Here is a 24,618-nt window from a genome sequence, read left to right on the forward strand (position 1 = left end):
TCTTCGCTCAGTAATGTGAAAGGCAGACAGTTAAGGATTCAGTTCCTCCAGGAAGGTTCTTGACATCTGACCAGGAAACCTAGTACACAGCCACATTGGTTTTACTTGTTAAACTTTATTATTATAGTAATAAAGTGATTATTTTTAATAATAAAAGTAGGGTGTTGGGGATGAGGATGGAGCTCAGTGGTAGCACACTTGCCCTGGGTTTAGTCCCCGGTACTGCCCCCAACCCCCGAAAAAAGTATGATGCCTATAGACAAGAGGATAGCCCTGTCTCAGGGCAAGTCCCTTTCCCTAGTGTTTCAGAACTGGGCTGGTCAGAATGTTTTCTAGAATGAACGCAGACCCTTGTTTGTCCACCAGGTGTCATTGTTTACCAGTCTGACAAGCCACTGGGCACTCAGTGATGGAAATCAAAACTAGAGACAAGAATATGAAATGAATGAAAATAGATTTAGGAAAGGGCTTTGTGGCTAGAATGCAGCTTGGGAGCCTTTCAAAGACCAGCGACACCTTCCTGTTCAGGTTTTCTAACCGGGTACTTCCTCTGGAAGGAATCAGAACTTGGGTGCTTAGGCATAGCCCTGACTTCCAGCCATATTGTGCTAGACTCAGGTTCGTAGACTCCAATTTAAGTAGTTGTCCATACTGTCCAGTTGCCCCCCTGCCCTTCCCATGGGCTCCCTAGTTTATGAGACTTAGGACAGAGGAAAGCATCCACAGTAAAAAGATCAAGACTGCTCCTTCCTAGTCTGAAAGTCTCTAGACAGACTTTTCTCACAGACTCTGAGAAAAGGAGATTGCATGGAGGTGCCCAGTACAAGCCACCTGGAGGAGAAAGTGGAAGAGAAGCCTCTCCCCCCTGATGCTTGCTGCTCCTCTTAAGGCTATGGGACCAGGCAGGAGACTGAGATGACGCAGGCCTCAGCGTACTCTGCTTGCCCTCAGAGCCAGCCATTGCTGCTGAAATCCAGGCGCAGAGCCTCCTCCTCCACAGGGCTCAGCTCCTGCAAGGGGGCACGACAGGGTCCTCCATAGTAGCCAAACCAGTCCATGGTTTTCTTCAGCCCTGGGATTCCAAAGCGCCGGGTCACCTGAGAAGCAGGGTCTGTTAGAAGAGACTGTGGAATGCCGTGCAAACACCTACCCAGTACCCAGAGACCTATCACTTTCAGACAGTTGGGGTTCCCACTCTCCTTCCCCTGTAAAGAAACTACCAAATGTGTGGCACCCAGGATAGATTGGGAATCCAGATTTAGAGACCAGAAAGCAGGTCTGTAATGGAAAAGTGCAAAAACCTTGGATTGAGCAAGGAAAATGCTTCTTTTGGTTTTAGGAGAAAAAATCCATCCCAATATGAAGGAGAGTGGCATCTAGCCTTTAAGCTGGAATGGGAGAAGGCAGTAAAGACTAGGCACTAGTGCATCACCAGTCTGCATCCCAGTTCCCAGAGCCTGATCTGGTCACATCAGGCCTGGGAATTAGGAGGAAACTTCAGGCATAACCAGACCCTTACCCCTGGCATCAGGGTCTGCATCCACCCATAGCTCCTCCAGGGCCCTGTTTAAATGCCTTCACAGGAATAACAATCCATCATTGTTCAAAGAAGTTTTGTTGTAAAACTCTATGTTATTTTATTATCTGAGCAAATTCTCTTGTCCAAAAAATGAAGGGGCTAGACAACATGATCTCTAAAGGCTTATCTGTTATAGTAGGGGACCTAACACTTTTGCCCTAATTTAAAATGATGCATGAAATTTTACAGAATAAATGAAGCATCAAGTTTCTTTGCTTTTGATATAGCAACATGTTACTTCATATGATCAAAAGTGTTAGATGAGGCCGGGTGCAAGGGTGCATGCCTGAAATCCCAGCAACTCAGGAGGCTGAGGCAGGAGAATCAAAAGTTCAAGGCCAACCTCAGCAAATTATTGAGGCCCTAAGAAACTTAGTGAGACCTGGTCTCAAAAAAAAAAAAAAAAAAAAAAAGTTGTAAATAGGGCTGGGGATGTAGCTCAGTAGTAAAGTGCCCCTGGTTTCAACTCCTAGTAAAATAAAATAATAAAATAAAAATTAAAGGAGCTGAGTACGAGTGTGTGACTAGTGGTATTGTGGCCCTGGGTTCAATCCATAGTATAAGAAGGAAGGAAAGAAGGATGGAAGGAAGAAATAGCTTTTATTTGGAGGGAAGGCAACATCTTAGAAGTATGGGCTTTATGAAGGGTAAGAATAGTGAGGTTGTTTGGGGTAGAAGTAACTATTTACCACTAGAGACCAGTAGGCTTTAGCAAGCCCAGGTTTTTTCTTGGGATGAATAGTAAGTCACTCTCCTGCAAGGCCTAGTCCTACCCATGATGTTCTAACAGTCTGGTCTTTTACCCAAAACTTCTCTAGTTGGAAAAAAAACCAGGGGAAGAGATGAAACTAAGTGGTACCTGGGAAAAATTCTGTTTCTACCATGTTTTTCTGGAATGCTGGCATACCCTCTTCAGGCCCAGAAAAGGGCCAGCTGTTTGGTGCTAAAGACCACAGAAAGTCCTAAATATAGCCATGGGCAGGAGGAGGGCTGGGGGTGGGGAGGTAGAGGAAGAACATTGCATTCGATCAGGGCAGGGCAATAGAGTGACATCAGGCTGCTCTTGGGGTGTCTGAGCCTACAGCCCAGGCAGTGGCAAGGTGTTCCAGGCATTCCTGAGTGTGTGCCCAGAGCTGGCACAGGAGAGCATACAGCATGAGGATAAAGCAAGATGGGGTAAGTGGACTGCATGCAGAGAGTTGGGTTGGCAGCTGGACCTCCTATCTTCCCAAGGGGGAACCCGAGCTGCTTGTCTGTAAAACAAGTCGATAACTACACCTACCCATAGAGATGTCACAAGGACCAGATGAGAAAATCACCACTAATATTAGATCAGTCCCCAGAGTCCCAGGAAGCATCACCTCCTTTTTCTGTCCTAGGGAATGCAGGTTCTGGAACCTTCTCTTTCATAGATAGTTTGGAGTGGGAAAAGCTGAGCCCCCCCCCCCAGTGGAGTGTCCATTATGTTCAGGGCAGCCTGTGCCCCATGGGCTTAGCTGAAAGGCACTCATTTCTGTGGTTTTAGAATGGCTGACCCCAGGGAAGCTTCCCATACAGGAAGACTCATGCTTTCCTTCTCAGGCGTCCTTTCTCTAAAGCTGAGTTAATCTGCTCTTTTGAGGTAAGGATACAAGCTGAGGAAGGTCTGGAACCTGTCCTCCATTTTACCAAACAAAGCACCATTGAAAGTGCCTGTAACACACAGCCTAGGACTACTGTGTGCCTTCCATGCCCAACTTAAGGAAAAGCAGAAAAACAAAACAAAACAAAACAAACAAAAAACACAAAACAAAACTCAATAATCAAGATTAAGAATATTGTGATCTAATTTTTTTTTTTTTTGGTGGTGGCACTGGAGATCGAACCCTCAAACCCAGGACCTTGAACATGCTAGAAATGTGCTTCATTACAGAGCTACACAATTTATTTTTCCTGGCACTGGGGATTGAACCCAGAGGCACTTTGCTACTGAGCCACATCCCAACTCTTTTTTTCTTTTTTTGAGTCACAGTCTTACTAAGTTGCTGAGGCTGGACTTGAACTTGACATCACCCCACCTCAGCCTCAGGAGACACTGGGATTACAGGTGTACATCTCCATGCCTGGCCCAACACAATATTTTTTAAAAAATCAAAACCAAGCCAGGAGCAGTGGTGCACACCAGTAATCCCAGTGATTCAAGAGACTGAGGCAGGAGGATCTCAAGTTTGAGACCTCCGCTAGGCACAGTGTCACATGCCTGTAAATCCCAGCAGCTCTGGAGGCTGAGGTGTGAGTTCAAAGCCTGCTTCAGCAAAAAGCAACTCAGTGAGACCCTGTCTCTAAATAAAATACAAAATAGGGATGAGGATGCAGCTCAGTGGTCAAGTGCTGATGAGTTCCATACCTGGTACCATAAAAATAAAAAGAAGAAGAAGAAGTCTGGGGCTTCTGCAACTCATCAGGACCCTTTCTCAAAAGAAAAAATAAAAAGGGCTGTAGGTGTAACTTACTGGTAAAGCACCCATGGGTCCAATCCCCAGTAACAGAAAAAAAAAAAAAACTCAATGCAAAAATCTATCATGAAAAGTTTCAACACGAACTCAAATAGAGCCCTACCCTATTTTAGCATGAGGCAAAAGTAAACATGCGAACTCCTGTGTACATATTTTTTTGTTTGTTTGTTTTTAATGTCTGCCCCCCCCATAGAAGTAGATGTGGGGGGAAAAAGTTTTAGTGAGTTTTCTTTCAATAAACCAGGAAAGTAAAATTATAATAAATTGTGTTTGGGTATATATAAAATAATTAAACCTAAAATAATGCTGTGAGTTTTTATATACCCACTTTGCAATATATTTTTTCAACTACTTTAATGTTCTGGTGGCCAGAGGGAACCCCTTTTTTAGGAAAAAAAAAAAGAATTTCCACTTCCTGGAAGATGAAGTAAATGTACTTGTCCCTGTTATTTTGATAAGTACAACTAAAAACCCTGGACATTATATAAAAACACACATGAGACTCTGAAGGGTTGAGAGAAGGAAGACCAACCAGGGACCTCAAGCCCCAGGCAGAGCACAGTGGTGAGTCTGCGGGCCCACGCTTGGAACTGAAGGCAGCAACCATGAAACGCCATTGGACATGGACAACAGAAGTCCCAACCAAGCCAGTTGTCTCCAGCCAAAAGACCAGGAAAGGGGCAGTCCAGCAAAATGGAAAACTTGCAAGAAACTACTACTCTCTATTCTAGCCAAACATCACAGAGTACACTGTGGCCCCACCCCAACCAGGCCAGCAAAGCCTGAACTTCCAGTCTGATATCACTCAAGATGGATGGTGTCAAAGAGGTCTAGTGGAGGAGAGTCAGGACTTTGATCACTGCCACCGATAAGCAGACCACCCAGTGCTTCCCCTCTGCCACTCCTTCCCCTGGCCCACCAGACACACAGGTGAGGGCGTGTGAGGGCAGAAAAGAGACTCTTCACCCTTCAAGCCAAATCTGTAGAAGCCTAGTGCACAACTCAGCTACATCCCCAACCAAAGAGGTATAATTTTTTTTAACTCCCAAAGAAGAAATCCACAAGTGTCTATGGTTTCAACTAGAGAATTCTACAAATTAAAGAATATAGTACCAATTCTATACAGCCTCTTTCAGAAAACAGAGAAGGGGGGAACACTTCCCAATTCATTTTAGCAAACTATTTTTACCCTGATACCAAAACCAGAGGCTAAACAAAGGCTAAACTAAGGCTAAACAAAAAAGGAAAAAGGAAATTGCAGACCAACAACCAATATTCCTCATGAATACAGACACAAAAATCCTTAACAAAATATTAGAAAGTGAAATTCAATAATGTATCAAAAGAATTAAACACCATGACTAAGTGAGGTGCATTCCAAGGAAGCAAATCTGTGCCAAACGTTTGAAAATTACTTTATATAATCCACCATGTTAACAAGCTAAAGAAGAAGCAGTCACATGATCCTGTCAATCAGTGCAGAAAATCATTTGACAAAATTTCAACACCCATTCATGATTTTATAAAAGTCTTAGAAAACTTATAATAGATGGGAGCTTCCTCAACTTGATAAAAAAGAGCTATAAAAACCTAGAGCTGAAAAAAAATAATAATTTTTAAAAAACCCTAGAGTTGACATTTAACTTAATGGTGCAAGACTGAATGTTTTGTTTCCCTTAAGATCAGGAACAAGAAAGGAATGTCTGCTCTCACCACTCAGTCCCCACTCTGCAGGAAGTCCTGGTCAATGCAATAAGGCAAGAAAAGAAATACAAGGCATACAGAACGGAAGGGAAGTCACTAACCATCCTTATTTGTAAATGATCTGAGTGTCTATGTAAGAAATCTATAAAGCAAAATCTCCTAGAACTAGGAGTTCAGCAAATTCACAGGACGTAAGATAGAACTGCAAAAATTATATTTCTAAAAGCTAGTATTAACCACTTGGGTAGTGAAATTAAAAGTACAATTCCATTTTAGCTGGGTACAATGACATACACCTGTAATCCCAGCAAATTGGGAGGATAAGGCAGGAAGATTGCAAATTCAAGGCCAGCCTCAGCAATTTAGATTTTAAGCAACAGAGATCCAGTCTCAACATAAAAAATAAAAAGGGCTAGGGATGTAGCTCAGTAGGGAAGTACCCCTGTGTTCAATCCCCAGTACCAAAGCAAATAAAAAATTAAAAATAAAATAAATTTTTGATCACTCAAAAATATGAACTACTTAAGTATACATTTCTCAAAATATGCACAGGACTTTTTTTCTGAAAACTACAAAATACTGAAGAAATAAATCAAAGAAGATCTGAATAAATAGAGCCTCACATCGTGCTCAGGAATTAGAAGATGACATAGTGAAGGTACCAATCATCCCTAGACTGTTATTCAGGTTGAACAAAATTGCTATCAAAATCTCAACAAGATTCTTTTGTAGATATAGACAAAATTCCATTTATATGGAAAGACAAAGGAATTAGACTAGCTAAAACAATTTGGGGGGGGAGGGACAAAGTGGGAGGCATTAGTCTATTGTAAGATTTATTTTAAGACTTGTGTGGCTACAACAATCAAGTCTGAGTGGTATTGTGGAGGGATAGACCCATAGATCAATGGAAAGAATAAAGAGCCCAGAAATAGACCCATACAAATATGCCCCATTGATTTTCCACAAAGGTGCAAAAGCAATTCAATTCAATGGAGGAAAGACAGCTTTTCCAACAAATGGTGGGGAGCAAATAGATATCCATAGGCCAAAAAAGAAAAGGAAAGGAAAGGAAACTTGACCCAAGACTCACATTTTAATCAAAAATGAACTCAAAAATGGGTCATAAACTTGAAAACGTAAAACCATAAAACTTTTAGGAAAAGTGATAGGAGAAAAACTTCACATTCTAGTTCAAAGCAAAGAATTCTTAGATTTGACAACAAAAGCATGATTCATAAAAGACAGCACTGATAAATCTAAAACTTTTGCTTGAAAAAAATACTATAAGGAGAATGAAAAGACAAACTACAGACTGGGGGAAAAATGTTTACAAATCACATCTCCAACAAAGGACTAGTATCTAAAAAATACAAGTAACTTGCAAAACTCAACAGTGAAAAGCCCAAACAATCCAGTTAGAAAACAGGCAAAGGGAGGCACATCATCCCAAGGACTCCAGAGGCTGAGGCAGGAATTTAAAAGTTTGAGGCTAGCTTGGGCAATTTAGCAAGACTCTGTCTCAAAATCAAAAGGGCTGGAGGTGCAGCTCAGCGGTAGAGTGCTTGCTTACCTGTGGAAGACCCTGATTTCAAACCCCAGTATCAACAGAGAGGGGGGAAAAGTATTTGAGTGAAGAGGTTATGATATAAGTACATGAAAAGATGTTCCATGTCATTAGCTACCAGGGAAGTGCAAATTTAGACCATAAGGTGTTACTACACCCCTATCAGAATGACTAAAATAAAAAATGGCCATAATACCAAATGCTGGTGAGGATCCAGAGACTCTGGATCACACAGACCTTCACAGGAGGGCAAATGTAAAAGGACATAGCCACTCTGGAAAATAGTTTGGCCGTTTCTTAAAAAACTAAACATGCAACCATCATCTATGGCCCATTAATTGCACTGCTATGTGTTTATCCTAGAAAAATAATAAAAATTTACGGTCACACAAAAACCTGTACACATATGTTCATGGCAGTTTTTGTTTGTTCGTTTATTTGAGACAAGGTCTGACTGTGATGCCCTTGTTGGCTTCAGAATCTTTTTTTCGAGGGGGGGGGCAGGGAAACGGGTATTGGTGATTGAACCCAGGGGTACCTAACCACTGAGCTACATCCCCAGCCCTTTTTATTTTTTATTTTGAGACAGGGTCGCACTAAGTTGTTTAGGGCCTCTCTAAATTGCTGAGGCTGGCTTTGAACTTGTGATCCTCCTGCCTCAGCCTCCCAAACTGCTGGGATTACAGGAATGCAACACCACACCCAGATGGCCTCAAAATCTTGGCTCTCTTCTTTCAATCTCCAGAGTAGCTAGGATTACAAGTATGTACCACTGTGACCAGCTCTCATGGCAGTTTTTAATAGCCAAAGATTGGAAACAGCTCAAACCCCCTTCAAAGGGTGAATTGTTAAACAGGCTGAGGTACAGACATACCATAGAATACTACTCAGAATTACTATTGATATAGGCAACAACCTGGGTGAATCTCCCAAGAAATAATGCTGAGTGAAAAAAGTCAATCCCCCAAAGTTATATACTATGTTTCCATATAGTATAGTCTTGAATGCTACCAAATAGTATATTCCAGAACTGACAAAATTATAAAAATGGTGAACATTATTTGAGTCACCAGGAGTTAAGGAAGGAGTGGGAACGGGGCTGAGTAGGCATGGTTGTAAGAGGGTAGCAGGAGGGATCCTTGTGGTGATGGTATCAACTTGAAGTTGACTGTATCAACTTCAAATATAGTATATCTTATCCAATATTGTAAAATTATTCTATAGATTTGTAAGATGTTACCATTGGAGGAAAGTTGGATCTTTCTGGATTATTTCTTAAAACTGTATTGTCTCAAGATTAAAAGTTTAATTTAAAAAATATATAAAAAGCATATATAGAGAGAGGCACACACTTTTCTGTTTGCCTCAAACTTCAAAATTGCTTTGATCTTGACAATCAGTCCATCTTACATTCTTCTCCTTGACTCACCCAACACAGAATTGGGGCACACAGTCTGATTGCAGAATAGATTATTGAAGACAGAACTCTCCTGGGAAATCAGGGTTCTGAACATCATCAACCTTCCAACTTCTCTTTTCGACTCCTAATCATTCAGATTTTTAAGATTGGTTCCTGAAAAGCTGACCTAAAGACTCGCGGACCACTCTCTAAGGCAGTGTATCTCTTAGTATGGTCCCAGGATTGCTTGAGTTGTAATACACAGGACACTTGTTTTAATTCATATTCAAGGAATTAGGACTTTTGTGTAAGCCTCCAGAGGAATTCTAGTGCATACATAAGCAACAGGGCTCAACTTTGTCTGCAGCCAAGATTTTCTGGGGAGGCACAAGAAGTTTCCACACTTTCTAAATAAAAAGTCTTTCTGAAAGGGCAGGGATGGGGCAGGGGTGGAGGGAATGCTAGCCTGGACTCCCTCTTCAATGAGAATACAGAGCCCCTCCCCTGCTGCCCCTGGCTGGGAGAGCTCACCGCAGCGTTGGGTTCAATGAGACGGTGCTGCAGCTTCTGGGCAGCTTCCCATTGCCCTGTGAGGCAGAGTCGCTCCAGCTGGCACACCTGGGCCCCCAGGACATTGGCCAGTGCACACACGCCCCCCACAGCTCCTGCCCAGAGCAAGATAAAGAACATCAGCCTCAGCCACTTCCCACAGAGAATCCCAACCTCTTCATTCTGGGGACACAGGATCTAGATTTCTGTGCTCCTGTTGGCCTCGTCAAAGGCATGTTCTGCGAGTGCAGAGTACATATTTCCAGAGAGAAAGGCTGCCTGTATATTCAAAATGGAAGCCTGCAGGCCAAGAGCTGCTCAGCTGTCTGAGGAGCAGGGAATAGCTCAAGGACAGTTTCTCCCTTGCATCCAGCTACCATCTCCCAGAGCCAGGTCACCCTGGCTGCATGACACCTCCAGAATTCCTCCAATGCCCCCTGATTCACCAGGCCTGGGAGGACTGGAGTGGTTGGGCACTGGTGCTCTTCTGAAATCTCCTTCCCCCTGTAAATTCAAGCTGGGGTGGAGGAGTGGAAAGACCTCTGAGTACAGCGTTAGGAGACCACATATTTCCTCCCGCTGGCTGCATGATCTTGGAAAGTCACAGAATCTCTCTTATCCTCTGTTCTTATCTAAGCAAGGAAAATGGGTTGGCTGTGATCCCCGAAAGCTCTGCCACATCTGCAGCCTCTGAGCATGATTCTGAGTCTAGTTAGAAATGACACTAAGCACAGTGCCCTCAAAAGGAAAGAGTAGAGACAATTTGGAATGAGCTAATACAGCTGCCATTTATAGAATACCTACTATGTACCAGGCACTCTAGCCAATGGAAGGGGGATGCTTTCATTTCCTTTTACTTTATAGAGTAGAAACTCATGCCCAGAGCGGTTGAGTGTCTTTCCCTTATTGATTCATAAATGGCAAAGTTGAGATTTTAGCTCAGATAATCCCACCTCCAGAGCTTGTGCTCTTTCCCATTCACCCCACTCTCAGGAAGGAGGACGAAGTGGGTTCCCTCTTCTTCCCCTGCTCTGAGATGGGGGATGTGCCAGGACCTAGACAGCAAGCCAAAGTCTGCAGAGATCAGAGGGAATAGGACCCAGTGTTGCCCCTTGCAGTACTGGAAAAGTTGCTCAAAGCTGAATCCATGGGCCTCTTGCTGAAGGGAAAAGACGCTGCCATCATACCCCCTTCCTTTCGTGGCCGAGGCCCCACTTGAACCAAAGAACTTTGATCCAAAACAGACAAGAGTAGTTTATCTAAGTGACATCCCTAGTATCCTTGACGGGGACAGAATCTGCTCAGGCAGCCAGGCACAGTGGCATATGCCTGCAATCCCAACAGTCTGGGAGGCTGAACCACGAGGATCAAAGTCAGCCTCAGCAATGGCAAGGCACTAAGCCACTCAGCGAGACCCTCTCTCTAAATAAAATACGAAAAATAGGGCTGGGGATGTGGCTCCATGGTTGAGTGCCTGAGTTCAATCCCTATACAAAAAAAAAAAAAAAAAAGAATCTGCTCAAGCAGCTGAAGATCCCTGACCCAACCCTGCAGGTCTGACAGTTCACTCTGGCCTGGGATTAAGCAGGGAGTAAAGTGGACTTCTGTCCTAGAGGGGAAGCCTCAAGATCTCTGCCCTCATAGAACTATTTGCAAGATGAGGTTAAAGGAGCTAAAGTTGTCATCTAAGCATGGGGACTTTGTACAAACTTCGGCCCAGGGATTGCACGTAGCCGCCCCCTCCACCCAACAAAGTCACTCTCAAGCATTCAGGTTCAAACAAGCAAGCAGGGTGGCCAAGTTTCTGACAAACCACCCAGTCTTACTCCCAGTTTTCCTGCTTAATTGGTCACCCATGACAGTTTAGAGCAGCGGGTGGCCTACCCAAGGCATAGCTGGCCATCAGGAAGCCCGCCGATCCGGCCAACACCTGGAAATCCTGCTTGCTGGTCTTGTGAACGATCAGCCCAATCCTGGTCACCTGCAATAGCAAACCTGGTGTGAGAGCTGAGCCCAGGACCTCAACCTCCCACCTAGATGAGCTGGGCCGATGTTGCAGAATGACAGTTCAGTTCTCAGAGAGATGCCTTTGAGGACAGACAATGCCCCAGTAAGCACATGCAACAGAGAAGCCCAACAGGAGCCCAGGAATAACACAGATCTCAGAGCTTCCCTGAAGGTGGTGGCTGAAATGCCAGGGTCCAGACAAAGAGGAGGGTGCCCAGCCAGGGAGCCGCTGCCACTCACGTCACCACCGCTGTCCTTCATGCCCACAATATTCGGGTGCTGGGAAAGCTTGACCACTGCATCCACAGGCAGGTCCAGCCCCGTGTTGGCTGGGACACTGTACAGCACCACAGGGATTGGAGAGAGGTCAGCAACCTGAGGGGTACAGAGAAAAACGGGGAGAGGGCAGCCAGCCCAGGCCCTTGGAATTGGAGTTTTTCCTGCACAGGTCCTGGCTGGGGTGACTGCATGGCTACCTGGACAGGCCTACCCCCTCACACTAAGCCACCTGTGCTGCAAGCCCCAACTGTAAGCAGCAATGACAGCAACGATCTGTCTCCATCCTCAACAATCCACGAGGTAGATGTCTTTATTCCTCCCATTTCGGAGAGGAGGAAATAATGACAGAGAGTGGTTAGCTAGTCACCCAGTGTCACCCAACTTGAACATGGTGGCATTCCACCCATGTCCCATAGCTACTATTCACATGAAGAGGAGCCTCTGCCTCAGCCAGCCTCCTTTTGGTCTCAAGCCTCTGACTGGTGCCCACCTTGGTGTAGTGGTGAATGAGGGCAGCGCTGTTCATGCGGCCACGGAAGTAGCAAGGGGTCACCACCATAGCAGCATCCGCCCCGACCTGCGCCATGCTGACAGTCATCTCCACTGTGGCTTGAGTGGCTGCAGGAGGGAGGAGGAAGGAGGCCTGGGTCAACACGCTGGGCCAAGCAAAGGGGGCCTCAGCATGGCCCAGAAGAGGCAGAACAGAAGAGGTCAGACAGAAACTGACCCCAGAGCCAAGGAGCCTGAACCCCACAGCCCAGCCACACTCACACTCGCAGCCGGAGCCCGCTAGCAGGAGCTTGTCCTTGGGTATGACCTGGCGCACGCGGCTCACCACCTCCAGGCGCTCTCTGCTGGTCAGGAAGGGGAACTCGCCAGTGGAGCCCTGGACCACAAAGCCTGCAACAGAGGCCCCATCACAGTGACTGACACCTTCCTGTCCTCTTAGACCCATCAGGACATGTGTTCAACACTAGCAGGCTCTACCTCCCCAACACCATAGCTCTTCACACCTTTGCTTCTGGTCCTTGTCCTGACACCGGCAGGACGTTCACTAGGTGCATGGTGGCATTCTCATTCCCATCAGTTTTCTTGGTTTTAGTGAAAAGTTTTAGAGAATAGTCAGTAATAGAGGCTACACATATCCAGCACCCACAGCAACTCTCCCATGATCCCCTTCCTCTTCCTTGTCTCTCTGTCCCAACTCAGGTGTTTATTGTCCTCATTCATACCTTTATATACTGGCAGCATACATATGGACCCAAGAACAAGATAATATGGTATTTTAGGGTTTTTTGGGGGGAGGTACCAGGGCTGAACTCGAGGGCACATGACCACTGAGCCACGTCTCCAGCCCTATTTTGTATTTATTTAGAGACAGGGTTTCATAGAGTTGCTTAGCACCTTGCTTTTGCTGAGGCTGGCTTTGAACTCTAGATCCTCCTGCCTCAGCCTCCCATGCCACTGGGAATACAGGTGTGAGTCACCACACCTGGCAATAATATGGTTTTTGCAATTTAAACAATGTAGAAATAGAACCAAGCTTACATGACCTTCTGCAGTTTGCTGCTTTCATTTACCATTATGTTTTGAGCTTTGTCCACAGCAGCACCCATGGCTGTGATTCATCCATTTTAATTTCTGTAGAGGGTTCACTTGTATGGGCAGACCACAGTTTGTTTTTCCTTCTCTTGTTGAGGCCTGGGTCAACAGTGACTGACAAAAAGAGTCTTCCCACTCCTGGGTTCATCAGGGACACCCCAGCATCCTCAGGAGCTGTCCCTACAAGTGTTCATCCATGGCAACTCTTGGTATGGTCAGACTGATTTTGGCCAACTTGGGGGCTGAAAAGTGATATCTCATTGTTTTGAGATATTTCATTTGCATTTTCCTGTCTTATCAACCAATTATCCGAAGATTTCTAATACGCACCAGGTATAGGTGTAAGGTGTCAACATTATATTTCTATAAGAGACCAGCTAAATTGATGCCCTTCAGCTAAACTGGAAAAGGATAGTAGTAGAATTATTTCCTCCCAAGTTTTCCCATGTAACTTTTCTTTTCCTCCTTTATTTCTCCTCCACTCTATTCCATTTCAAAAAACAAACCACTCAGGTAGTTACAAACACAGCACATGATCCAATAGGATTTATTCATAAATAGAACGAAAATTAGAAGAATGAAAAGAAAGCTGAGACCAGCACTGACATCCAAAATCCCTGCCATACATTTGTGAGAGATGAGCCATAAATGGGAGACGGAGCTTCCCGACAGTCAAAGCTAAAAGGGAAACATGGTCAGCTAACAGATATGTAGAACCCAAAACATAAAAGCAGCTGCTCTGGAGAAACACAGAGTTTCCTGGCACTGAGACCAAGAGAAATTGTTCCTGTGAGTCATCCTTAAGGGGACACAGTGTGATGTAGACTCAACTTTGTACCACAAAACTTTTTTCGTGCTGTTCACTACACTATTAGACTCTATTGCGTGGGTTGGCAGAACAGCCCTCACTCGAAAGTGGGCTTTTTAAATTTTATTTTGAGTCTTTGCCTTGGTAGCGTTGCAAGGAACATTTCGAGGCAAATAGCTTTTAGCTTCTGTTGAATCGCCTCCTGAGGACTCATTGCTTTGTGTCCTGCTGGAAGCCAAAGAGAAGAGCCTCCTTGAATCTTGCTACATAAGGCCCGGCACTGTCCCTGTGGGCTGGACCCCTGTGCAAAAGCTGCTGGCCCTGGATGTGGGCTCCGATCTGGCTATGACAGGACCAGCACTCTTGACTAAGGATCTAGAGATCAAGCTCTTACCACTTCCCTTATAGGAATGCCAAAGCCATCTGTCACCCTGGGCTAGAGCAGGCTTGTGCTATGGTCTCTGCTCTAGCCACAGTCACTTCTGTCACCTTTCGTTTAGTGATCAACTCCAGAGGCCCCTGGGCCCCCTGTGGACATGGCTTCAATGCAGGACAATGGGGTCTGGCACCCCAGGAAGCAGTAGCAGGCCCGTTGCTCACAGTTCTCAGGTGGCCCTCTCTCCTGTCTCTGGAAGGGAGCATCTCAACCAGACCTGAATCCGAGGAACCCTTGACAGTGTGGTTCAGTGGGAGGGATCTGTTTAGCGAGCCAGTCTATGGCACCTCTATTTCCTTTTCTATGAAATGACAACTCATTTCAATTCTAACTTATCAGGCTGTTTGAGAGGCTCAGACAGGAAAATGTATCAGAAAACACTTTGAAATCCGTAAACAGGTGACTCCCCCGTCCTCCTGGCTGGATGCCAACTGCAGGCCTGGTGTGCCTGGTAGAGAGGGGCCAGACAGGAAAATGCCAGCGTCCCCATGGATCAGGGAGCGAGGAAAGTGGGTGACAGAGAAGCTGGGAGGCAGGACAGTAGAGTGGTCAGGGGTGTAGGCTCTGAAGTCAGACAAGCAGACCAATTTTCAGTGTGGCCCACTCATAGCTATGAGATTTGCAGAAAATGACTCAACCAAACCTCAGTTTTCTGGACTGAAAAGTGGGGATAATATTAGTCCTTTGCTCAGAGAGTCATTTTGATGGAATAAAATGCTATTTGTAAAGTACTTAGAATAGAACCTGCTCCATTAGTGTTAGCTGACTTCATATGGAATCAGGGGAAAGAGCGTTAGCCATAAGGAGGTGGCTGGTGCTGAAGGGAAGAGTTAAAGGTCCCTTTAACTCCCCACTGCCATCAGCTATAAGGTGAGCCCCTCTCAGTTTGGAAGCTACTCCCCTTCTGCTCCCATGATAATGCTGGCTGCTCTGGAGAGCTAGGGTGGCCTGAGAAGGGTACTGGGTGTTGAAGCTGGGAACACACAAGCAGCATGGTAATCTATTGTGTCCAAAAGGGAATCACAATCTTTCTCACATAAAGAGTAGCCCCTGGGCACTGTTAAGCCCTCTAGGTTTAACATCTTCCTCCTCCAGGAAGTCTCCCTGGGACCCCTCCAATTTGACCGCTCTCCTCTGCACCTCCACTAGCTGTGCCTCATACTTCCTTGTTGCTTACACCTGTGTGCAGAGGACCTCAGAACCCTTCAATACCCCATCCCACCCCCACATGCAGGACTAGGCAAAATTGCTCAATCTGGTCTCTCCTATAAAATGAGAACTTAGACCAGATGGTCTCCAAAGTCCTCCCTGGCTCTAAATTTCATAGTCACTTCTCTGGCTTCTTCCCCTGCCCTTTGCCTATATCTTAAGAACATTAAAACTGACTTCCAGTAGCCAGAGGTAGTGGCACATGCTTGTAATTCCAGTGACTAGGGAGGCTTATGGCAGGAGGATCACAAGTTTGAGGTCATCCTTGGCAATTTAGTGAGACCCTGACTCTAAAGATAAAAAGGACTGGGTATGTACCCTAGTAGTAAAGCGCCCCTGGGTTCAATCCCCAGAACCAAAACAATAATGAAAACCTAACCAACAGGGCTCATTGGTGCAGTGCTGGCCTTCATGCAGGCCTTGGGTTCCAGCTCTGCACTGCAAAAAGCCCAAACACACAGGTCAAGGGTTCCCAGTGCACTGCCCCTCCCCTGCCCCTGCCCATGTGCTCACGCCCTTCCCTTCTGCATGGACCCCAGTGAAAGCCTCTCAAGTGCTGCAGAGCCACCAAGCCTTTGCTCCCTCCACTCTATGCTCCACAGCATTTTGCTCTTGCCTAGCCCTTGGTTTGTCTGGATTCATGAAGGTCAAGGACATTGCCTCACTCATTCCGGTCTCCTCCATCACAGCAGCACAGTGCCTTGACGAGGAGATGTATTGATAATTTGTGTGTAAAAAAAAAAAAATTGTTCCAGACCTAGCCTGGGGGCAAAACTTTATTGCATGATATAATTCATAATCTCTCTCAGGTAAGAAACATCATTCCTGATAAAATGCTTAAGCAATTTCCCAATGAACTTCGGTGGAATTTAGCTTTAATCTGGGAAACCAGCCACCCTCCCAACTGACTGAGGCCAGAGTCTGGTGACTGTCAACTGCTCTTTGTATCTTAGAGTGATCTGATTGTCTCTTTTCTAGTAAGACTGTCCCCACCATGAGTATGTATTCATTGGTGCCTAGAAGATGTTTTATTTGTAACACAACTATAACAAAACTTTTTTGACATGTCCTCAAATTGTCTGAACTGTTTTTAGATCTACAGAAAAGTTGCAAAATATTATGGGGAATTTCTTAGCATTCCTCACTCAGCCTCTACCAATAACATCACCCACCTATGACACAAGAACCAGAACCAGACAATTATTGTGGGCATACCTATCTTTAACTGATGACTTTTAATTTTGCCAATTTGAAGCTTTTTTTTAAAGTTAAGATTCCAAAATCTTAATCTGACATTTCATATAATAAACTTTGTAAAAATATTTTTTTTAGTTGTAGATGGACACAATATCTTTATTTTTATTTATTTTTTTTATGTGGTGCTGAGGATTGAACCCAGGGCCTCATGCATGCAAGGCAAGTGCTATACCACTGAGCTATAACCCTAGCCCATAAGTAGTTTTTAATAAGGAATTTGATATCTCACCAATACATGTATGCATCTTTTTCCCGGAACTGGGAATTGTATACAGGGGTGCTCTATCATTAAGATTTTTTTTTTTTTGAGACAGGTTCTTAGTAAGTAGCTCTTAAAATTGGGATCTTCCTGTCTCAGCCTCCCAAATCACTGGGATTACAGGAGTGAGCCATGACGCCCCATCTCTGTATGTGCATTTTATTTCATACTGAGGATTGAACTCAGAGTGCTTTACCACTGAGCTACATCCCCAGAATCCCCCTTTTTTGAGACAGTTGCTGAGGACCTCACTAAATTGTTGAGTTTGGCCTTGAATTTGTGATCCTCCTTCCTCAGCCTCCCGAGTTATTGGGATTACAGGTGTGCATCACTGTGCTCAGCTGTGTGAATGCATTTAAATAATCACTTTGAGATGTCAAACCTCATCACTCTGTTGCCTTTTGTTTATGTAGCAGCCTCTAACATTTGCTAGTGTGACTGACCTCATTTTTTCCAACTAAAATTTTTCTCATGAAATATTTTAAATATACCAACCAAAATGTATATTGTCACTTATTGGTAATGTTCAAAAAAATTCAAATAGTCTCAACTGTGCTCTATAAAATCAGTTGACAACATTTAGGGTATTTGTGGATTTATCCATCCTTTGCAGGAATTCTGAGCCCCTGAAGGATGAGGCCCACAGACTGGGAACCTCTGGTAAATCCATAACAGACCCAAATGGTAAGAAATTTCTATGTCAGAGCTGTATGGAGTGAGTGCCTTGTAGTTGACGCCTCTCAAGATCCGCTGGGGAGGTGGTTGCCTTCCCTTCCACTGCCTGGTTATGGGTGGGAGAATTCACCCCAGGAAGAGGAGGCAGAAAGAGTCCCGGGCTTTCTGGTGGGCAGAGGAACTGTCAGGACATGTGCCAAAGAGGTTAGGAATAAGCATGAGAGGCACAGTCTTGTTGGTTGATGGGAAGAGCACTGCAAAGCAACGTGGGCAGGGATTAAGGGTCACCATGGGCTGGAGTCTCAGGAAAAGCTGGGATCTAATCCAGCAACATGTCTTACATGTCATCTCAGGCAAGTTATGTCTCTGAATTCCAGATGCCTTCTTTGTAAAATGAAAATAACCTAATACCCTCCTCATGGAGCTGTGACTTGACACTTAACCCAGGGCAAGACATATACTTAAAAAAAAAAATGAAAAAAAAAATAGGAGGCTGCTAGAGCAGTAGTCATACTGGTAACAACAGCAGTAGCCAGCCCCAGCCCCAGCAGCGGGGACATGAGACTGTCTATAACAGCTCAGTGACTGTGGACAACAGGTCGTGGGGAACTTCTAACACAGATCCCTATGGGCACCCGGAAACAGGTGGGGCAGGGAGAGAGGGCTACAGTGTGTATTCTCCGGACTTGAGATAGCCCCAAGAGCCCAGAGTAAGTCCCACCTGGCTGGCGCACACTCCTCTGAAAGCCCACTCTTCATCCCCTCTCCCCCGATACCTGGCTGTTTCCTCCTTCCCTGGCAGCAGCAGGCTGATGGGTTTGAGGCCCCTGAAGGTATCTCATCCCCCAAAGTGGGGCGGCTGCTAATGGAGTCTCAGATCAGGCCTAGTAAAGAGGCCCCAGGCCAGGTCACACATTGCAGGATTGCTGGAGAAGGTGCCCTCTCCCTCCATCCCTGCCCAGACCTCAGGCAGACACAGAGCCCCTGGACTCAGAGTGAGGGTATACAAGGCTTTATTGGCTCAGTTCCAGGCATTTGGCATCGTGTGGGGCTCTTGGCTGCTCCTGGGATCTGCCTCCTGGGTCTTCTCTCGGTGGGTCTTCAGGGACCTCAGGGTGTGTCGTGCTTTGCCTTCTGCCAGCTCTTCCTCCATCAGAGGCCATCCTCTTCTGCAGATTCCACTCATGATCTCTGTGGGGGGCTTGAGGAAGAAGGGATTTGGCAGCAGCATCTCACCCTGGGCCCAGAGGATTCCCAAAAGGAGGGAAAACAGGCCTGTGTATGTGGGCCAGCCCTGCTGGGGGAAGGGGTACATGGTTAGGTGCCTTCAAGAGTCACAGTTTTGGTGGCTGCGACTGGGCACGCTATGGCTCTGGTGGCTTGGGTGACCTGAATGGTTCTGCTGGCTTAGGTGACCTGAATGGCTCTGCTGGCTTGAGTGACATGAATGGTTCTGCTGGCTTGTGTGAACTGAATGGCTCTGGTGGCTTGGGTGACCTAGAAGACCTTGGTGACTTGAGAGGACTGGATGGTTCTGGTGGCTTGGATGACCTGGAAGACCTTGATGGCTTGGGTGGCCCAGATGACCCTGGTGGCTCGGGTAAACTAGATGACCATGTTGGCTTTTGTGGCCAGGACGACCCTGGTGGCCATGGTGACTGTGGCCACGGAAAGTGTGTGGGTGGTTGGCCCCAGCGATGGTGTCTTCCCTCTGGGCGAGGAAATTCACTTTCAGCTTAATCTCCACCTCCTCAAGGGCCTTCAGTTCCTCTGGGGTGACATCCTTGGCCTCCAGGTGGCCTGAGTGCTGGTAAGCTGTGGCTCGCTGCAGCATAGAGTTAGCCAGGCGCTGCCCCTTCGTATCAATCTCCTTGGTACAAGCAACCACGGCAGCCCATATGGCCTCATCTGTGGATGAGGATTTTCCAGATTCTTTGAGGATCTCTTTGGTCACCGAAGGCCCACACATCTTCTGCTTGCTGGTGAAGGACTCCCTGTGCATAGCTGTGCCCTCCTCTCCTTGCTTGGTGGTAATAGTCTCCATGCGAATAGTGGTGTTGGCCTCTCCACTCCCACTCCCAAAGCATTGGGAGGCATTGTTGTTGACACCGACACATTTGGTGGAGACCAGCTTCTCGTCAGAAAGGCGGCTAAAATGAGATTTGATCCAGCTGTCATTCGCTTTGCGGCATTCTGGTGACTCATTTCGTGGAGACTGAGTGGATGTCTTCCTTCTCCTTTTTCTCTGAGTCCACAGAATAAGGCCTCCGCCTCCAAGCAAGAGGATAGTTCCCAGCACCACCTTGCATGATGGTTGCTGGATGAACTCCAAGAAGGTCTCCAGGACCCTACTCCCAGCAGCAGAGCTAAGAGCACTGCTGAGCTAAGAGAAACAGTGGGGGAGCCCAGGTGGTATGGCTCATGCTTGAAAGAGCAGGCTCCCCACGGGCGTCTGGCAGGCAGGCCCTGCTGCACCCTCCCTAGGATGCCTCCTGCCACCTCAGCAATAAACCCCATTGTGAGGAAGGCAGCTGGGGGTGGGGTGGGGGGAGGCCACCACATCCCTCATGTCTAGCCTGGTAGGCATTGTTTAAGGCCTGGGTCCTTTCTCCTGTCCTGGCATCTGTCCTCAACATCAGTGGAAGGGCAACTTTTCCGATGTAACCCATTCTGCTAGCTACCAGTCCTTATCTTCCAATCTTTGGTTTCTCTCCCTCCCCAGCTGTTGGCCCCCAGAGGGCAGAGGTTGCTTGGTCAGACTGGTCATGGTAGAAAGAACCCCTTGGCTAGGCTGGCATTCATTTTGGCCCACCGAGATTGGTGTCTGCCTCTATGCAGGGCTCATCTCTGCTGCCAGCTCAGCACATTCCATTCCTGATTGCAGCTCCATCCCCACTAATGGCAGAGTCCAGACAGAAAAGGGCCCAGGAAGGGGCTCATTCTGGAATAACGTGAGGTCACAAATGGGGGGAGACAAGCAGTGGACTGAGAAGGCAGAGCAGAGAGGAGACTTCATTGCGACCCAGATTCTTGGGGCCATTATGGGTGGTGGGATGCCTTTTCCATAATTGCCTGCCAAATCCTGAATAATTCCCATGGCTTGTCACAGTATAAACAGGACTGGGCCACAGTCTATGCCCCACCCAAAGGCATCTAGCACATTTATAAAATGAAGAAATGCCAAAATGGGCTTGTAAAAGTTGTGACATTTTAAACAAACTATTTTCTTTAACAGAGTAATGGTCTTGATATATATAAAAATATTTCATCTTTCACAAGAAACCATGGTCCGCTCTACATATGGAGGGAATAAGATACAATCTTAAAGTTTTATAGGGAACATCATCTCCCCAGTTTTGCTAGAGTAGCTCTGTGGTTGTTCACTAACTTTAATTGGAGACAACAATTCAAAGTCCATCTTCAAAGTTGTTTACTGTGAGTTCAGGGTCAAATGGCTCTTCTGAACAACCCCTCCCTCCAGTCTCTGGTTATAACATTTATTTCAAAAGAAAACTCTGTATTCATATTTTCAGTACAAATTAGCAATGCTAAAAAAAAAAAAAAAAAAAAGAGCTACATAGTTTCCAATAGGACCTTCCAGAAGAATCTCTAACTAATGTTCATGACACATCCAGGACAAGTTCCCACCTTCTCTCTCTTTCTTTTTAAATCTTTTTTTAAAATTGTAGATGAACACAATACCTTCATTTACTTATTTTTATGTGGTGCTAAGGGTCAAACCCAGTGCCTCACACTTGCTTGGCAAGCGCTCAACCACTGAGCCATAGCCCCAGCTCCTCCCACCTTCTCTTTAGAGGCCTTTGTTGAAGACGCCTTACAGTGTGACAAGTGATGGCTGCCTGTTCTGCCCCTGCATATTGAACTGCAAAGTCTATTCCAGAACAGGGCAAGGGAAACTGACTTTAGGGCTTACATGGTCTTGTCCTGGGAGCAGTGACAAGACACTTCAGCTTTGTGTTCCCTGTTCCAGTGCTCCAAGGTAGAAGAATATGTTGAAACCTGTGACCAAGAACCTGAAGGCTCAGCTCCCAGTTCTAAAATGAGGAAACTGGACTAGAGAAATTAAGCAATTTCTCAAGTCTCTGTAATGGCCAGAGCATGAGTCCCTCCCAGGACTTCTACTTCCAGACCCTGGACTCCCTCTCCCTCAGGCTCTGTCTCCCTGGAAAGGGGCTGAGGGGCATCCAACAGGAGCAGAAGCCTATATGCCATATTCACTGAGGCCAGGGCACCCATTCCTGCTGTGAGAATGGGTGGGTCGATGGAAGGGAGGGTCCAGAGGAGAGCTGTAGGGTTCTCATAGTCTGTGGGTTCTCTGGGTGGCAGGCAGACACCAGATGTAAAATCCACCCTCCCAGCCTTGAACCTTGAAGCTGAAGCACAGTCATCTGTTAGAGGCTGAGGAACTTCCTGCTTTGCTTCAAGGGAATCAGACACAGCCCAACTTGCAGTGAACAAGCCTCAGCATATATTTACCTAGAGTTGGTATCCCTGCTCAATGTGGGCATCCACAAAGCACTTGTTGTCTCCTGGGGAAGGGTCACATCACCTCTGCCCTTAGCAATGAACGGAGTCTCAGTTGGGCCACTGGACACTGTCACAAAGCAACTTTGCCAATCACACTGCTATTTTAATAATCATCATTATAGAAATCGATACATTCTCATGTCTAGCACCCTACAGTTTACAACATGCTTTCACTTGTATTCTCTCAGATTTTTCTCCCAACCATGCCATGATATGTGTATTATCACTCACCTGTATCAGATGCAGAAACAGAGATTTAGAGAGATTATCCCATAGTAAGTCAATGGCAAAGCTGTGATTGGAAACCAGAGTCCTTGGTCTTAACTGTTACTCTGTACTCCTTTTCTGTTGATACCGAGGATTAAACCCAAGGGTGCTCTACAACTGAGCTACATCCCCAGCCCTTTTTATTTTTTAATATATTTTTTAGTTGTTGATGGACATTTATTTATTTACTTGTTTATAAACATGTGGCGCTGAGATTCGAACCCAGTGCCTCACACATGCTAGGCAAGTGCTCTACCACTGAGCCACAACCCCAGTCCCCCTTTTTATTTTTTGAGACAGGGTCTCACTAAGTGCCCAGCAGGCCTTGAACTTGTGATCCTCCTGCCTCAGGCTCCCTAGTTGTGGACATTCTAGGGATGTGCAGTTATGCCTGATTGGTGCCACACCATTCCCAAAGCTGGTGCCCACCAGATGCCACTTGTTGAGAAAGTCTGGTCTAGTGACTTAGAAGGGGTGATGGGGTGAGTAGAAAGAAATGGAGCATGGGCCACGCAGTTAGAGACAATTCAAAACCCAGCCCAGCTATATCAGCTGAGTGATATTGGGCAGTGACCATGTCTCTGAGCCCCAGCTTCCCATGTATGACACAGTGCTACTGAGAGTACTGTCCAGGGATTGCCCTGGGTGATGGATGGGCAGACGGGCAGGGCAGCCAGGTTTTGCTATTTTGTTCTACTTCCACTTATGCCACTGTAGCTGTGTGGCGTGTTGAATGTCACAAATATGATCTGATCCTTGATCTCAGAGAAGAGGAGACCAATGTAAAGGGGGAGATGAGTCAGAGGAAATAGCACAGTGAGCACTAACTCTTGCCAAGGGAGGCTTTGCCCAGAAGAGAATGTGCAAACAGGCTTTGAGGAGAAGGAGACGCCCCCCTGGCTGGGCTGCCACATGATCTTCCTTACATCAGCACATGGGGCCCAGTTGACAAGGACGTTCACACCTGTCATCCAGTGTAATCCCCACAAGAGCCCTGAGAGCTACCAAGGAACTTCAGTCCTTTTCAGTGCCTCTGTACAGAAGCAGGCGAGGTTCAGAACCCATCTACACCCTTGGTCTCTGGTTCCCCACCCCCACAGTGGACAGGCCTGCTTACCTCGGAAAGGGATGGTGCCCATTTTGTACAGGTTCTCCTCCAGCTTCCCATAGTCCACCTCTGCGGTGGCAGTGAAGGGGGTCGTCACAGGGGGATAGATGCCTGTAATGTCCATCTTCCTCCCATCCCCTGAGGCCCAGCCCTTCACATTCCTGGATAGGCCCCTGCTCAGCCCCTGTTTCACAGAGGCCCAGACCCGGGGGCCCAGCATCTCCATAGGAGGCCTGGGGCCCAGCTGTTCTACGGCCCTGAGCAAGGCTGAGTTTAGACTCCTTTCTACCTGCTATTAATGATTAATGGGTCTAGTTAAAAATTTGTGGCCTCTCCTGCCTTGTGGGCACTGGACAGTCTGAGGGTCTTGCCCTAGGGTAAAGGGCAATACCCTCAGGTTTCAGAGAGCCTTTTATCTCTGCTGGGGAGCAGCTGGAGAAATGTCACAGTGCCCCTCTGACTGCCCTGGGTCCCACTAAAGGGCGTCTCTAGCCCATCCTCCTCCATAATTCCCAGCCCTGAAGCCCGGAGCGCTGCCAGTTTCCAGGCAGTTTCGAGGCTAGTGAAGCTGATTGGCTGAGCTGGCCAGGCCCTGCCCTGCGGGAGGGAGGTGCCACACACCAAGTGAGAAGCTTCCAGTAACAAGCCGCCTCACTCCCCTGCCAGGCTCCTCCTGCCAAGGAGGCCGTGTGTCAGGCCTGTGCTGGCTGTACACAGCTCCACAGGGCAGAAGTCACCAGGAAGGGGCCAGGATGAGCATATCAAAGAGCTGACCTGTGCATGGGCAAAGCCTGACTCCCAGGGATTTGGGAAGAGGCAGAAAAATAGGGTGACAGGATAGAAGCACGGAGAATCCACAGAAGGAAGGCT

At 46.5% G+C, this 24,618-nt stretch overlaps 2 protein-coding genes across 3 annotated transcripts; both read right to left on the minus strand.

The window, feature by feature from the left end:
- Nucleotides 1–95: 95 nt before the first annotated feature.
- Hoga1 (4-hydroxy-2-oxoglutarate aldolase 1) lies at nucleotides 96–24,270 on the minus strand. Of its 2 annotated transcripts, XM_005335262.5 has the most exons (7): nucleotides 23,758–24,265; nucleotides 12,351–12,479; nucleotides 12,070–12,197; nucleotides 11,541–11,675; nucleotides 11,178–11,274; nucleotides 9,276–9,409; nucleotides 96–1,097 (listed from the first exon to the last, which is right to left on the minus strand). In XM_005335262.5, exons 1-7 carry the CDS (start codon nucleotides 23,972–23,974, stop codon nucleotides 948–950), a joined length of 990 nt encoding a protein of 329 aa, XP_005335319.1. In that variant the 5' UTR covers nucleotides 23,975–24,265; the 3' UTR covers nucleotides 96–947. The 2 variants fall into 2 exon arrangements, with proteins under 2 accessions (XP_005335319.1, XP_077887223.1); XM_078031097.1 differs by lacking the exon at nucleotides 9,276–9,409 and having other exon boundaries at nucleotides 23,758–24,270.
- C1H10orf62 (chromosome 1 C10orf62 homolog) lies at nucleotides 18,822–20,342 on the minus strand. Its single transcript, XM_021733175.2, has 2 exons — nucleotides 20,301–20,342; nucleotides 18,822–20,208 (listed from the first exon to the last, which is right to left on the minus strand). Exons 1-2 carry the CDS (start codon nucleotides 20,340–20,342, stop codon nucleotides 19,153–19,155), a joined length of 1,098 nt encoding a protein of 365 aa, XP_021588850.1. The 3' UTR covers nucleotides 18,822–19,152.
- Nucleotides 24,271–24,618: the final 348 nt, after the last annotated feature.

This window comes from Ictidomys tridecemlineatus, chromosome 1 (assembly GCF_052094955.1).
Source record: "Ictidomys tridecemlineatus isolate mIctTri1 chromosome 1, mIctTri1.hap1, whole genome shotgun sequence".
In the NCBI taxonomy this organism is placed as follows: domain Eukaryota; kingdom Metazoa; phylum Chordata; class Mammalia; order Rodentia; family Sciuridae; genus Ictidomys; species Ictidomys tridecemlineatus.